Source organism: Scylla paramamosain, chromosome 8 (genome assembly GCF_035594125.1).
Source record: "Scylla paramamosain isolate STU-SP2022 chromosome 8, ASM3559412v1, whole genome shotgun sequence".
Lineage (NCBI taxonomy): Eukaryota > Metazoa > Arthropoda > Malacostraca > Decapoda > Portunidae > Scylla > Scylla paramamosain.
Window position 1 is genome coordinate 22,814,122 of NC_087158.1, and position 15,098 is coordinate 22,829,219.

At 37.2% G+C, this 15,098-nt stretch overlaps 1 protein-coding gene across 12 annotated transcripts; it reads right to left on the minus strand.

Moving 5' to 3' along the window:
- Nucleotides 1–704: 704 nt before the first annotated feature.
- Nucleotides 705–15,098, minus strand: LOC135102985 (TATA box-binding protein-like 1). Of its 12 annotated transcripts, none has more exons than XM_064008783.1 (8): nt 14,810–14,952; nt 13,662–13,780; nt 10,780–10,871; nt 10,434–10,559; nt 10,123–10,195; nt 7,325–7,502; nt 6,036–6,130; nt 705–4,198 (listed from the first exon to the last, which is right to left on the minus strand). In XM_064008783.1, the coding sequence occupies exons 3-8, from the start codon at nt 10,822–10,824 to the stop codon at nt 3,999–4,001; spliced, it is 717 nt and encodes a 238-aa protein (XP_063864853.1). In that variant the 5' UTR covers nt 10,825–10,871; nt 13,662–13,780; nt 14,810–14,952; the 3' UTR covers nt 705–3,998. The 12 variants fall into 12 exon arrangements, with proteins under 12 accessions (XP_063864853.1, XP_063864852.1, XP_063864850.1 ...); XM_064008782.1 differs by having other exon boundaries at nt 10,434–10,562; nt 14,810–14,951; XM_064008780.1 differs by having other exon boundaries at nt 10,434–10,562; nt 10,753–10,871; nt 14,810–14,950.

A 15,098-nucleotide genomic window follows, 5' to 3' on the forward strand; every position in this document is an offset into this window, starting at 1 on the left:
TCATGACATTGTAATACACTGGTAATCATACACAGAATCAGGCACAAAATAATGTACTTGAACCCAAGCTTGACTTCCACAGCAAGGTCTGACAGCATACACTGGTTTGCCCCTTCATAATGTGCCAATTTCTTACCATAAACTTACTCCAATCCTGAGACCACAACAGATGAAAAGTATTTTCTAGGGAATGCCTTGCTCTGAGTCCATATGCCAATTAAAGCCCTACCAGATGAACCCACACATCTTCCCAAGCGCTGTCATCTTTATGCACTCACCACTCCCCCCATTCACACCTATCATACTCAATAGTTCTTGCTTGTTGCACAGTCCTTCCTCTCTCATAATAACAATAATATATGCATCTATGCAAGGAATGAAGGATTAGTAAAGCTCTGGTACGTCTGTGCAAATGCTTGAACTTTTGTACATTTACCTTCCTCTCCTTATTGATGCATAACTCAATACAGCAGTAACATATCACATTATCTTGCACTCACCACCTTTTTTATCTCCCATTATTGTACAATCATGATGGTATATCTGATGTACTGCCAATAAACTGAAGTGTCAAAAGTACCCACAAACAGATACCTGTGTAGCTATCAACTTTTCTCTTATGGTTTATACAACTTTTCCAAAGCAAGCTTCACAAGATACCACCGTGTAATTAATTACACATGAGAGGGCATGAAACAATAAAGTGAAGGCCATTTTTGTATTGCTCTCTTTCTAGCTGTTAAGTAATACATTAAAGTTAGCAGGAGTGAACAATCTTTGATATTTCCAAACAGAATATTGCATACAAAATTTCAACATACACTGGCATCAACAATTTTGTAAACCTCAAGTTATACATAGAGTCCATGCTAAGGCTTGGAAATTTGCCACTAGTCCTCTCAAAATCATAAGCCTACACTTGACAATAGTTCCATAATACACTTGAAAAAATACTGCCACAATACCAGTGGTGTGAGACTCTGGCCTGGAGATAATAAACCTACAATACACTTTGATGCTGGAGACTTATCTTACAGTACATGGATATACATAGAGTGGCACACTCAGGCTCTCCTCCACCCTACTCGTACTCTTTCCTCAGGCCTTCTGGGGGACGTCTTGGCACAGACTCGCCAGAAAAAAAGGTCCTTTGGTGAATCTCCTTAATTCCTAAATAATAAAGCTGCTTTGCACTTGCTTCAAGAGTGCCATTTCCATAACAATCTTCACAGAGGGTACACGAGCACTTGCTTCTTGTAACTTGTGAATGAGGATAAACTGTTTGCTCTTCTCCATCACATCAGTTTGCACTGCCATTGCCCAATCTTCAACTCTCCTAAACACACTACTGCCTTATTGAGTACTATATACACAAGCTAGAAGAATGTCAGAAAGTAACACAATGTGAAGATAATGCCAATAGATGTAATGTAACAGTTTAAACGCAGGCAGCCAAAGGGGTTTTGGAAATACTGCAACATGAGTGATAAATAACAGATACAACACTAACAATGGTCTGGAAATTCTAGAATAATGCAGAACAGTCCCTCTAACAAGGAACTCAATTGGATATAAACACTGATGTAATCAGTAACGCTCCTTTGTTAAGAAGCAAAAATCTATCTGGAGTCCTTTATATACATTCTGAAAAAAAATTTCATGATCTTTAATGCCAAAATGATAAATGCAATGTTTTCATGATTTACTGTCAATCGCAATATCTTAAATAATTACAAAGGAAGATGTAAAAGCATCAAAAGGACTATCAAAATATGGATTTTTAAAAAATCTTGAAGCATGGTTTGTTTTAGGAATCCACTCCAATTACAGCATAGGACAAATGAACCCACTGTACATGTTAGTTATATGATGCTTCTATTGCAGGATAGTCCAGTCAAGCAAACTGATCCTTTGTAAACATAAAACCATTTGATTTATGATGGTTGCAGGACATCCTCTTAAACAAAGAACATAGTAAGTATTGTACTATACAAATTCACATACAAACTTTGTTCCCATTAGCCAAATCTAGAGCAGCGTCAGTGGAGTAAAGTGCGTGTTACAAGCACTCCTCACAGGCACTGGAAGCACGCGAACAACCATACTCCAAGAGCAACAAATTTGTGCTAGACAAGTGATCCACTAACTGGTTTCTTCACATGTCAGTCTAGCAGAGACAAGCTTTGGTGGGAGTTAAACCCTCAGTCATTTTCCTTCCACCATTATCTCTGACCACTGGCAGATATGTTAAGTAACATAAAAATGCTTTGGCCTTGTAAGGGAGACAGCAGATTTACAGCTTGTTTGGGGGATACCACTAGAAGGAACATACATATGAGCATTATGAAGTGATCAAATTGCCATGGGACACTATTCCTTTCTTATACAAACCTGGAGAGAGGAGAGAGAGTGAAAAAAAATTGTTTTAATCACTTCCAGAAAACATAATAATGTTCTTAGTTCTCATTTCCTCATTGGTAAGTAATATAATTTAAATCATAATTGTACAACATAAATGTTTCTTTTAAAACTAATTCCTATAACATTAAATGTTTAAGATCACATGTTTAGTTATTTGCCTCTATTTATTCTAATGTAGTATAATGTACTGATGACAAAAATGCAGCTTTAACATAACCATGGGAGTTTGAGGATAATGATAATGATTTCAAGTGAAAAGAAATCACAAAGTATAGATGATGAACTATGAATAAAAAAAATAATAATAATAAAATAAAAGAGAGAAAAATGGAGATGTCAATACAAGACATTGGTACGTATTACAAATTACAAATCAGGGACAGAAAGAGGATTAGTGAGAGGTCCAAGACGGGTCACACAGACACCATCACTCTTCCTTAGATCTGTGTACTTCCAGTTTCACAGTGCCAGCTCCATCCCAGACTGTGACATAAGGACTGTTGAAGGCACAAGTTACTTATTGGTATAAATACGTGAATATTATCTAATTGTTAATTTTAATGTCCAAATAAACCACTAGAAAATCCTGTATTGCTGCACACTTGACCTCTAGCTGCTGTGATCCATCTTTGTGATCAAGAAATTATCTCTACATGTATGATGAGATCGTGTTATTAAGAAACCATCTAATGGGTAGAGGTTTCTGATATGACAAGTTCAAGCAGTGACTTGTGGATTTTCAGAATCGGTAAGAGGACCATTGCACCTGTGATCTCCACATTCTTGTGCCAGGTTAATTGGAAAAAAAAGGTCTTGTTGGCAGGCAGGGCTGACAGATACCTGGAGAAACATCTTAGGTGTGCTGTTTTCCAACTGGCCCATTAATTCGGATGAAGTGCTTCCATGCTTTAACATAATTCAAAGCAAAAACGTTGATAATGCTATGCCACTTCAGTTTAGACTAGCTGCACAAATGTTTTTTTTCTATTCAGAATACTTGGTCAAAATAGTTAAAGTTGTAATTCCTCTGGATAACCAAAACAGGGCAGATGATTCATGGAGTCTGTGAGTTGTGTGATGAAAACACAGTAGTTCAGTCAAGCTCAAACTAATAGCTAAGAAGACGATACAAGGAAAAGGTAGGAAATGCTTACAATACCTTGACATCAAAATCACATAATACACGGTGGGGCTTTCAACTTCATCAATGTTGCAAATGATGGGACTATGTGCAGCTTGGTTTGATATGAAGACTGCAGTGTGTGTGTGTGTGTGTGTGTGTGTGTGTGTGTGTGTGTGTGTGTGTGTGTGTGTGTGTGTGTGTGTGTTGTGATGCAAGAGCATTCATTCAGTTGAGACACATTAAATAGTTACCTTGTGCACCAGACACATCAAGAATATACCTTGAGAAAATATGAGAACATGTCTTTGGGAATGGTAAAATGGCTATCTAATTATAAGAGGGGGAGAGAAAAAAAAACCGTAAAAAAAAGTGGGGGAGTAATATTACAAAAATCTCACAAAACCTTTTCAACATGGCTTCTTGTATACTCTGTAATGGACTGCTAAACTTAACATTACATGGGTTCCCAATACTCTTCAATTTCCGAGGATGACAAGTCTTCTTCCACATCTTCAAAATTGAGTATTGGAAACTGTTTTCTGGCCTGGTTCCGCCGGTACTCTGCCATTTCCTCCTCAGACCGAGCCTTGCCAAACTCCCGCACCAAAGGGTATATGTGTTCAATGGCATTCTGAACGTTGGCGATACTGGGTGCTGCAAAGGAAAGATCAACTAATATCAGTATCCTGTTTCACTGAGTAGTATCCTAGGCTGCTATGGTAAGTATATTCCTGAAAGAGAGAGAGAGAGAGAGAGAGAGAGAGAGAGAGAGAGAGAGAGAGAGAGAGAGAGAGAGAGAGAGAGAGAGAGAGAGAGAGAGAGAGAGAGAGAGAGAGAGAGAGAGAGAGAGAGAGAGAGAGAGAGAGAGAGAGAGAGAGAGAGAGAGAGAGAGAGAGAGAGGGGGGGGAGTGGGGGGAAAGGGAGGAAGCAGGGAATTACACTGTATGCATACTTAAAGAGGAGAGGGTAAGTAATGGTAATGGAAAGTAACTTTGGAAATCTTGGCACTTCACAGTTACACAATACCTGTGGGCTCTTGCTTAATAAGTGAATCATTTGGATACATTTAAATATGTATCACCCACTGTTCTACTGAGAAACACACTAATACATTATGTAGCTTTCAACAGTTATACATCATTCAAGGACAGAAACTATGCATTTAAGTTACATACAATGAAGAAATAGGAAAGCAACACGTGACTTAAGTAACTTCATTACACATCTCTTTAAAAAATTAAAATATAATACTGAGCCATTCTCTCATATCAACTAGCATCCATTTTGGTTGATATCAGCTTTCCCTTATCTGTCATCACCATTTCATATGTTCATGGTGTGTAATCAAGGAGGTAAACTGAAAATAGCCATCAGTAGTGCTATGTCCCTGAAGCCTTAGCGGAAGAGAGTCAAAGGTAAAATGAACAGTGCAGCAAAAAAGACCAGCAATAATGAATAAAGCACAGATTTGGCTGGCAAGAGATAGTAAATAGATGCTGGAAAAATGAAAACTATATTATGTGGAGTACATGTTAGATCAAATCAGGAGTGACAAGATTTGAGTGGCAAAAGAATGAAAAAAATTATAAAAGTACAGAGGAGAAAAGGTTGTAGTGATAGGGCATGTTATGAGATGACGACATTGTGACTAAATGAACAATGAATGGAAGGAAGATAATCATAAGATGGATGAATTGTGTAAATCAAGACAAGACAGAGAGAAGCATACAAAAAATTGTTTCCAACAGAAATTAGTGACATAGATAGCCAACTTTAGCAATCCTACAAGAAAGTGAGACGAGGTGGAGAAAAAAAAAAAAAAAAACTTGAAGTCTTCTATCCTATTATCTACAGTGTTCTCATTGGTGTTACATCACCACTCAAAACAGGATGGCTATTAGAGGAGTCTTCACCTCAGAAGCTGATAGCTGAGCAATATAGTGGTATGACTATGACCATGGAAAACCCAGATAACTGAGATTTATGATATGTTTATCAGCAATAATTGGTGCTGAATAGCTGGTTGAGCAGAGACAACTCAATGTTAAGAAACCCAAGCCAACACTTTTAACACCAGCAGTCACTTCACACATACAAACTGAAAATTTTTCCTTCAACTACAACAGGCCTCACATGCATCCAGAAATTCTAAGGATTCATGTCAAATAGCAGCAAAATGAGTAGCCACAACCCCCCCCCTCTCAAAAAAAAAAAATAAATAAATAAAATAAAAAAAATAAAAAAAATAAAAAATTACTCCATCATCCTGGCAGCTCTATGCTTCCACAACTGGACTTGTTTATAGATAAGATTAATGACTTTAATGACAAAGATAATAACTTAAGCTGAACTTTGCAGTTAATTTTCTAACTATAAAACGTAACCTCCAAACTCCATTATGGCTAGTGAGCCTCTACCATTTTGGGCAAGATGAAGGATAAGATATTAAAGCTTACGTGAATCCAGACCAGCTCCAGATAACCCTACTGACCTGTCACAGTGATGCTTCCTGTACTAAATATCTTGAGCGTGGCTTTTGGGTGTTCAATTCGATATGTGACACCAGGATGCAGCTCTGGTTCATAACTGTGGATGGAAGGTTCATGGTCAGGTATTTCTTAAAACAGTAGAACATTGTTAGAAAAATATAGCTAAAGTCTCTACCATATGCTTTATTCCTTACAGCTAAATGTCATTGAACTTTACAAGAAAAGTCATTTAATTTGCTTCACTAAGTAACATGTGGCATACATATTCTACCATCAAAGAAAACTTCAAAGACTGAAGCTGTCAGGGAGGAATAGAATACAGAATATATACACAAAAATTATTAGATTCATTTCATGCAGTTTTCATGAGCAGGAGGAAGTTATCACATTTCAGGCAACCTCTCAGACCACTTTACGTAATGAAAAAACACTTGAATCCTCATTGTTGACAAAGCTTGCAATTTAAGCACACCTGCTGCTTGTGCAAATAGTTGCTCCTGCTATTCTAATGATGTTTGGAGCATCACAAATCTTTTTCTGCTTGACACCATGGGATGATAAAAGCTTACAGATAAAGAACTCTTTACTTCATTACAAGTGACTCAGGTCATTAATATCACATGTGGAGCAATATGAGCTCACAAAGTAACACTTGGCCTGCCTCCTCGTATCATTCTCAAACAAAGTTAGGAGCAGCACTAAGATATAGACCTCTCTCACACCTGAAAAACTTGTAAAACATCAGATGAATTAATCAGTCCAAAGAGAGGTCTTTTGTTCATGCCATCCCCCAACTTCTATACTACAATGATACCAGGATAAATGCCAGCTGCCACCTTCTTTGGTCATAAATGGTTCTGTATCTGATGCCAATAGCCTGACCCACACAAATCACTGATTGTTTCAGCCAAGACTGTGATCCTCTCCTTCTTTCCTGTTTTCTAAGTTCCAAAGATGGCTAGACAGTCAGAATCAACAAGAAACTCTAGCAGTTAACAACTGATGAACCAATACTGCCAGATTTGTGGTAATGAAGATCTAGAGGATTTCTCATAAGTATAGTGAGTTGCGTAGTTGCCTTATGAGTGACAACCCCCTCCTGTCAACAAAGTGATGTGTATGCCAAATGAATCTACCTGTTTTCAGATTTGTAGATTTTTCCTGCATTTTCATGTATAGATGTCTTTTGCAGCCATTGAATAATATTGCAAATCCACAAAAACTATCATGCATACCCCTGACAAAAAGCAGTAATGAATTAGGTGTATCAAACTCTAATAATGCTTCTTACCTTGCTGCATCTCTATGTTTTTGAGAAAAAGGAGTTATTTTTATTGCAAATGGTAAGCTGCAGGTTCCTAAGACATTTACTATCCGGAAATTTCTAAATTTGACATTATAGCCCATTTTTTGGACACATCGAGCAATGCGACGCCCTGCTAGCCGCGCCTGGCACTCTGAGGTTGAGCCTGAAAAAGAAACTGGCATCAGTGAACAAACACATTTTATATAATTTCAATTATCAGTCCATGTATCTATACACTAGACTGGCAATCCCATAAAGGGTGGTCAAGAGAAAGCAACACACTCATACACACACATCATTCACACATTCTTGGCTTCATTGCCCCACAGTGGAAAGGGATAGTGAAGGGCTAAAAAATACTGCAACTATATTCACCTGCATGTTGTTAAGTGGCCATCACACTAACATTTGTACCATCAACCATCCTACAAAGTGGGTCACAAGCAACCTTTACTGTTCTACTCTTAGACACTAGCTTGCTTCCCAGATCATTCAGGATGCATTGATAATTGACAATATAGTTTCAAAATGGCACTGGGTTGTATTACCATCTTGTAATACCAAGGTAATATTTATAACATTAGACATAAAATTTTAGAAATGCTTACAAAATATGTTTATTACCTATACCTTTCACCTCCTTCACAAGCAGCATTGTTGGAAAACATTCCATCACTTATAAACGAGTCTGCTATAATTGCTGAAATACAAGTTGAAAGATAACAGTCCCAGACAGTAGAAAGGTGTGTATTTACCTAGTTGTGACATACAGAAAAAGAGCTATGCTCATGTTGTCCTGTCTCTATTATCCCACAAATTTTCAACTTTATCTTGAAATTATGTTGCCTTGATCAATTTTTCTGTACAATGCATTTCAAACTTCAACAGTTCTATGTCGAAAACTGTGTTTCATGATGTCCCTCTTGCACATGCCTTTCTTCTACTTCTTCCTGTGCCCCCCCATGGTCCCCTCGTCCCGCACTAACAGGTCCTCTCTACCAACTTTCTCCAATCCTTTCATCAATCAAAACAATGCAATCAAATCTCCTCTTGTTCTCCTCTGCTCCAGGGACATTAGGTCTAGTCTTAACAATCTCTCCTCATAAGAAAGGTATGTCAAACTTGGGACCATTTTGGTTGCAGCTCGTTGTATCCTCTCCAGCTTTTTAATGTCCTTCTTTAGACTCAGTGACCAAACCACTGCTGCATATTCTAACTTTGGATGTATCATAGTTACAATAATCTTCATCATATCCTCATCAATGTATGAAAATGCCACTCTTATGTTCTTAAGAAGATTGCAAGTTTTCCTCACAATTTTAGTAATGTGCTTCCCCAGTGACACATTTTCCATTACTATTATCCCAATTATCCTTTTCTGGAGTTTTGCTTCTCCCAGCTTGTAAGTTCCAAAAGGTCTATTTTTGCTTTTTTCCAAACTCCAATACACTACATTTTCTTGCATTAAACTCCGTTTTCCATCTTTTACTCCATTCATATATCTTATTCAAGTCCTCTTGGAGCAGGTCATTCCTCCTTATTCTTCACTTCCTTCATGATCTTCACATCATCAGATTTGTGTTATCTCTAGGTGTTAAAATTGTGCTACACCATGTCTAGCACAATTTTAACACCAAGAGATAACACAAATTTTCTCACACACACACACACACACACACACACACACACATTATATCTGATCTGCCATCTCTTAACTTGAATACCCACAAAGTCAAAGGGACATTCTCATAATAAAGAGTCATGGTGTAGTGGCTTGTGTACTCAGTTCACTACAAAGAAGTATAGGATTTGAATCCAGTGAGAAACAATTCAGGCTTGTTTCCTTTCATGCTTAAGACCATGATTACCAAGCACTATAGAGCTGGGATGGAACTGTGATCTCACTGTCTATCACAAGGCTAGCAATCCTGCGAATGCATGTCACTTGTATCAGCTAAAGACCAAAAACAATTCTGGCTTCAGATGGGCAAGTGGGTGGCTGTGGACCCCTGTTATACGTGACTAGTCATGGTATACACCAATCAACAAAATGTGGTAAGGAAACAAGGTTAAAGAAAAAGAATATATTAGGTTTGAAACACAAACTTCATAAATACAGTAATAAAAATCTTACACTATTTCTTGACGCAGTATCTCCCCACTAACTGGTTACTGGAGATATTTTCTTTTAGTCACAGTTTATTTGTTCTAAGGCTGTGATGTCATGTGATTGATTCTGAAGAAATACAATAGTTTAAGTCTTTATACTTATCTCCAACCTATCTGATTACCTTTCTGTTTAAAACAGTCCTGTAATGGTTTATAAAACTGCATGTGGTTGAATGAAAATAAAGAAACATGGTAATACTGTCAATTAAAGGTACACAATCTGAAGAGAAACATTTAAACACTGTTTCCTCAACATTTTTTTTTGTCCAAGATGACAAAGGAAAAGTAAAGACTATATAAGGAGACATGAAAATATTATTGCCAGAGTCTTCATCCACCAACAACAAAACAAAGGTAAGAATTTATATGTGTAGAAGAAAACAGCTTCCACAGCCACAATAATTTTTCTGCAGACTGTGTACACATAGAACATTCCTACAGAGTGAATTGGACATAAATATAATTGTGTATAAGTGAATTCCACACCTGCAGCATGCTTTTAAAAATTACACCAAAAATCTTAAGTATGGTCAAAGAAGGAAATTCCTTCTCACAAGTCCCTCCATCACTATGTAACTGCCACTTGCTAAGAACAAAATACCACAATGCCTTACCTGTGCATGTTATTTTGCCTGATGACCATATGGAGGCTGTGGTGGGAGGTTTACGCAGTTTCATTGTCAGCACCTGCAGGATTATTGTTGATGTAAGTAATGACCTAAACATGCTCAGAAGTTTGAATAGCTGGAACACAGAAAACTCAGGCTTATTTAGACTAATAAAGGGAGAGTATCCAAAATCTCAAAATACTGTGAAAATGCAATAATAGGGAAAGGAAGCAGAATATCTATTCACAATGAAAGTTCAGCCAGGTACAATAGATGCCACATAATGTAATGACACCACTTGATACACTAGAACTAACCCCATTTTCTTTTCGTAATTCAACATTGTTTCCATGGAGCGCTAGATGGTGGAGATCAAGGTGACACGCAACAGAGAAGGAAGATACTACATTGTTTATAATGATGTCAAGGACTGGCTCTGGATCCTTCTGCAATAAAGATAACATATCAACCAATATCTCACAATATAATACACATCCACATGCACACATGCATACACACATACTCACATGGTCTAAAAATAAAAAAAACTCTTGTCAATAATTATAATGAATGCAAATATGAAATGCTACAATGAATCTCCTTGATTACAAAACTGATATTTCTGCAAATACAAACCACTTCTAAATCCTCTTCCTTGATCACCTTTTCATCCTCCATAACTGCAGATACTTGCTCTTGTTCGCCCATTTGGGACTGATCAATTATTGACCGTGTATTATCCCCTGAGGTACTTTCTGTTCAAAGAAAAACATAAGTTATATAAGTACATAATTTGTATCTATAAGCTGAAAAGTACTACATGCTGTTTGAACAGCAGTGTTATCCTAATTGTGTTAAATGTATGTATCTTCAAGAAATTTTTTCTTCCCACTTATTACAGTAAACAGAGTGAGAGGGTTTATTATGTAGCAAGTTAACCATCTTTCCACTAAGTTCCATCCATCTGTATAGAACTTCTATAGTTTGTCAGCATACATGGAAATAGTAGAGGGATTAAATTAGATTTATTTCAACTCAAGGAAGCCCTCTCACTGATAGGAATCAAGTGTAATAATGACTGTAACTTATCATATCTTAGCACCCCCACCATTCCTCTATAAATAATTCAAGTGTGTTGGTGCAGTGTGGAGGCTCCAGCCCAAAGGACCAGACTACCAGCAACCTAATTAGTATTACAGTTGGGAAATGTATTTTGCAGGACAGAAAAGACACAGATTTCCAACAGTTGAGATAAAAAGAAAAGACCACAATAATATCATGATTAAAAATACCATAATTGCAGGAATGCTAATTAATGCAAGTCAGACAATGATGATGAATGAGAGACTTCTGAACCACCAGCCCATGAGGTAACTAGAGTGTAAACAGAAAAGAGAGAGAGAGAGAGAGAGAGAGAGAGAGAGAGAGAGAGAGAGAGAGAGAGAGAGAGAGAGAGAGAGAGAGAGAGAGAGAGAGAGAGAGAGAGAGAGAGAGAGAGAGAGAGAGAGAGAGAGAGAGAGAGAGAGAATACATGAAAAGGTGTGACGAATTTTTGTGAAGGAATAATTTACTGAGTGATTAAAAACTACCACAGCAACACAGCAACATTCTGAAATACTTAAGATTACCTTGTGAGAATGGAAGAATGAAATGGAAGTTTTAAAATCATAAGATATTTCCACATACAGAAATGGCATTTTGCAAATAGTTACAAAAACAGAAACCTCTAATCATATTAAAAATAGCAAAAGGAGCAATGTCTATATACAAAATTGAATGTAACAAAAACTATTAATGTTTGAGGTTTAAAAATTAGCAGACACAAAATTATATATATATACTAATTAAAAAAATTTTATTGAACAGGAAATATTGATGCATCAGTAAGATCTTGAGAGCTGTTATATCAAGCAAGGTTACGCATTTTTTTTTAGGAACAAATGCTTATCTTGGAATGTGCTAATCCTAAGATTAAATATTTTTCCTACACCTACAGAGATTCAGTATTACAGCTTTATCTTTATCTTGTCAGTGAATCCCTCCATGTCGTAAGATCTGCAGTCTGCTGAGTTCATGCAAAAGGCTCTTCTAGAACTCCTAAATTCTAATCGGAAAACAATAAAAACTACATTCTAAGAAAAGAAAAAAAAAAAGTTATATCTCATCTAAACACTTATTTTGTTAGAAAATTGTGATTAAACTATTAAAAATCAACCACAATATTAAAAATGAACACAAGTTGATGGCCTGGAAGACTTAAAATTCTATTCCACTCCTTTCTAAAAAGATTCATAAAATTATTATGATAATTATGAAATAATTTTGTTTAGCAAACAAGGAAACTAGAATTGGTAAATTTTACTTAATCTATCAACTACATTGTTTGGATAAAGGATTGTGAGTGTAAACTAGACAAAAAATTTCATCAATTAATCACCTACAGAAAAAGTAATGTCACTATATTCTCAAATCTGTTATTCCATGTTTCTAGCTGCTTCAGGTAATAAATGATGAAAAGCAATACGTTCCAGGGATGGCCTCTTTATGATCCTATCAGAAATAGGAGTCATCAAATTTCATTCGGTAGGTAAAAAAGCTTTCCTTTTCTCTAAATAAATGGAAATAACTTGGTACACTGCTATACTGTAACAATTTGCTAAATTAATAAGACTGTACTGTTGTAAAAGTGGTTCTAACCTGAAATATACTTATGAAAATCTATTAATAAGACTAGGTGCAAATTAGGAGTACTTATGCTACAAGCAAAAATACAGCACTAATGAAATTAAATAGGAAGGCAAATAGTCCCAGAGAACAACATCAAAGTTGAAAAATGAGAATGCTCACGTGTATGCATCACCCATCTGGGGCTACGTTACAAGCCTGAAGCTGTTTTGCTAGATCGTATGTTGCAATTTCACCAAAGCTAATTAATTAATCAACTTAAGTTGATTAATTGAGAGATAGGTCATAGTCTTGGAGTGACGCTGCTCTATTATTTAGGATTACTTAATTCCAGAATTTGTAAGATGTATCAATTTCAAAGTGATAAGTCTCTCAGACCTGAATGCGACATTTCTCTCTGACCTGTCTATCAGCAGACCAGACAAACAATGAAAAACATTAAATGGGTAACATGTTCAGCTTCATTAATGGCTTATAGTATAACTGTAGCTCATATGGTTATGGTCACTGTATTCTTTAGGTATATGTAAAACTGGAAATTGAGATTGTACTGCTATAGAGGCACAACAAAGTTTATCTGTTCATGACTTTCTGTGATGAAAGTAAAAAGGGTTTGCTTTTGTACGAAACAAATATCACCCATTCTTGGATAGGAACACCCTGATGTGGGCATGTTTTCGATCAAAGCCCTTCTGGTCTATGAAAGAGTTGAGGATATTTCTACAAACGAAATAAAAATCTGTATTATAACTTAAAACACCATAAATGGTCAAAACAACTAACTATCTAGTGATATCAAATACTATGTCCAATATAACTATTTCCCTAGATACTCAAAACAGAGCACATAGTTAACTAACCTGGGCCGAGAAGAAAATGCTCGGGCCCCTTCAACAGGAAAGATAACTATTGGTTGCATCATGTGACTGGCACACTGAGCAGCACGCATGATTGGCTCAAAGGCGAATGATACTGGAACCTTGTGCAACAAAAAACAAAACAAAAAACAAAAAATCAATAGTCTTTAAAGATTTCCAATTTCACTAATAACAAGACCTGGTACAAAAACTGCATAGACATGAAAGCAATACAAAAGCAAAGGCTGCAGAAAATTTCACAAGCTATAATTATGCCTCTACTCAGATTAACATTAACCTTGTACTCTAATTTCACATCCAATAGGTCTATTGACCCTAAACATTACCTAACTATCCAGAACAAGTTTACACTGAAAGTACTCAGCAATAAGAAAAATAACCAAATGAACTGCACATGACTTTGCAAGAAATGACCCAGTAAAAATAAGCAATACACAACACAAAACAGTTCTTTCACCAACATGCTCTCCTCTGTGGCTTCTCGTTCAAGGGACACTTATATAAACAGGTCCTGGAATTTCCTAACCCGTAATTATCACTGGCGACATAAAGGAAGTAATGTAAACCAGTATAAACCCACAGGATGTATTTGCTTTAACCAAGTATCACTAAAACGACAGTAACCGTGAAGTGTGGGAGAGGAATATTACATGTCCATCACAAACCGAGCATAAATACCAGACCAGTGGCTAAGGGCAAAATGTGACCTTTTTACCCCTCTCCTCTCACCCTTGGTCTAATCCTTGTTTACCTATTAAGCTGCCTACAGACCTTCAGACACGAGGTTAATGGTCAAGGTTGGCGAAATCGTGTCTCACCTTCATATCCACCCAATGCTTAACATGTTCAGCAAATCATTAATATATCCTAATTATTTTTCGAGTGGTATATGAGTAGCGGACGTGGATGAGTTCACGGATAATGCACCGATAACCTCCCATAACCCCATATATGCCCTCAGCCTGGGTCCCCTGCCAAGACTTACCCCCTAAGGTTTTAATGACACGTCCGACAAGTAACTACTAACCCAGATACACTTTTGACCAAGAAAAACCCACATGCACTACACCCAGCACCTCCTCCCTCCCTATTTAAGCCCTGTCTCTGCCTCCTCTCACCCCTCCACGCACCGCTGAAGCTCGGGGAGAGGAATCTGCCGCCGCACACGACCTCCATGCCTCACCACAGCATCCTCCCTCGCACACCAGCCTCAGAAAATGGAAAATACTCGCAAAAGAGACGGCGGCACCACAGCATCTCCACCTCAACTACAACAGGAGAACGATTACCCTGCGATTGGCTGGTGGGGAGACGTACAACCTCCTATTCTTCACTTCTCATTGGCTGGTCCAGAGGAGTATAACCAACATTCCGGGGCTTTGATTGGTTCTCAGTGAGCTCTCCAGCCACTCACAGTCA

Excerpts from the sequence above, each read along its gene's own strand:
- LOC135102985 (XM_064008772.1), bottom strand. The coding sequence starts at position 14,855 with ATGGAGGTCGTGTGCGGCGGCAGATTCCTCTCCCCGAGCTTCAGCGGT. Across the intron at positions 10,563-10,752 it reads AGGAAGAGGATTTAGAAGTG|AAGGATCCAGAGCCAGTCCT; the intron begins GTTTGTATTTGC and ends TCTTTATTGCAG. Across the intron at positions 7,503-10,122 it reads AGGCAAAATAACATGCACAG|GCTCAACCTCAGAGTGCCAG; the intron begins GTAAGGCATTGT and ends TTTCTTTTTCAG.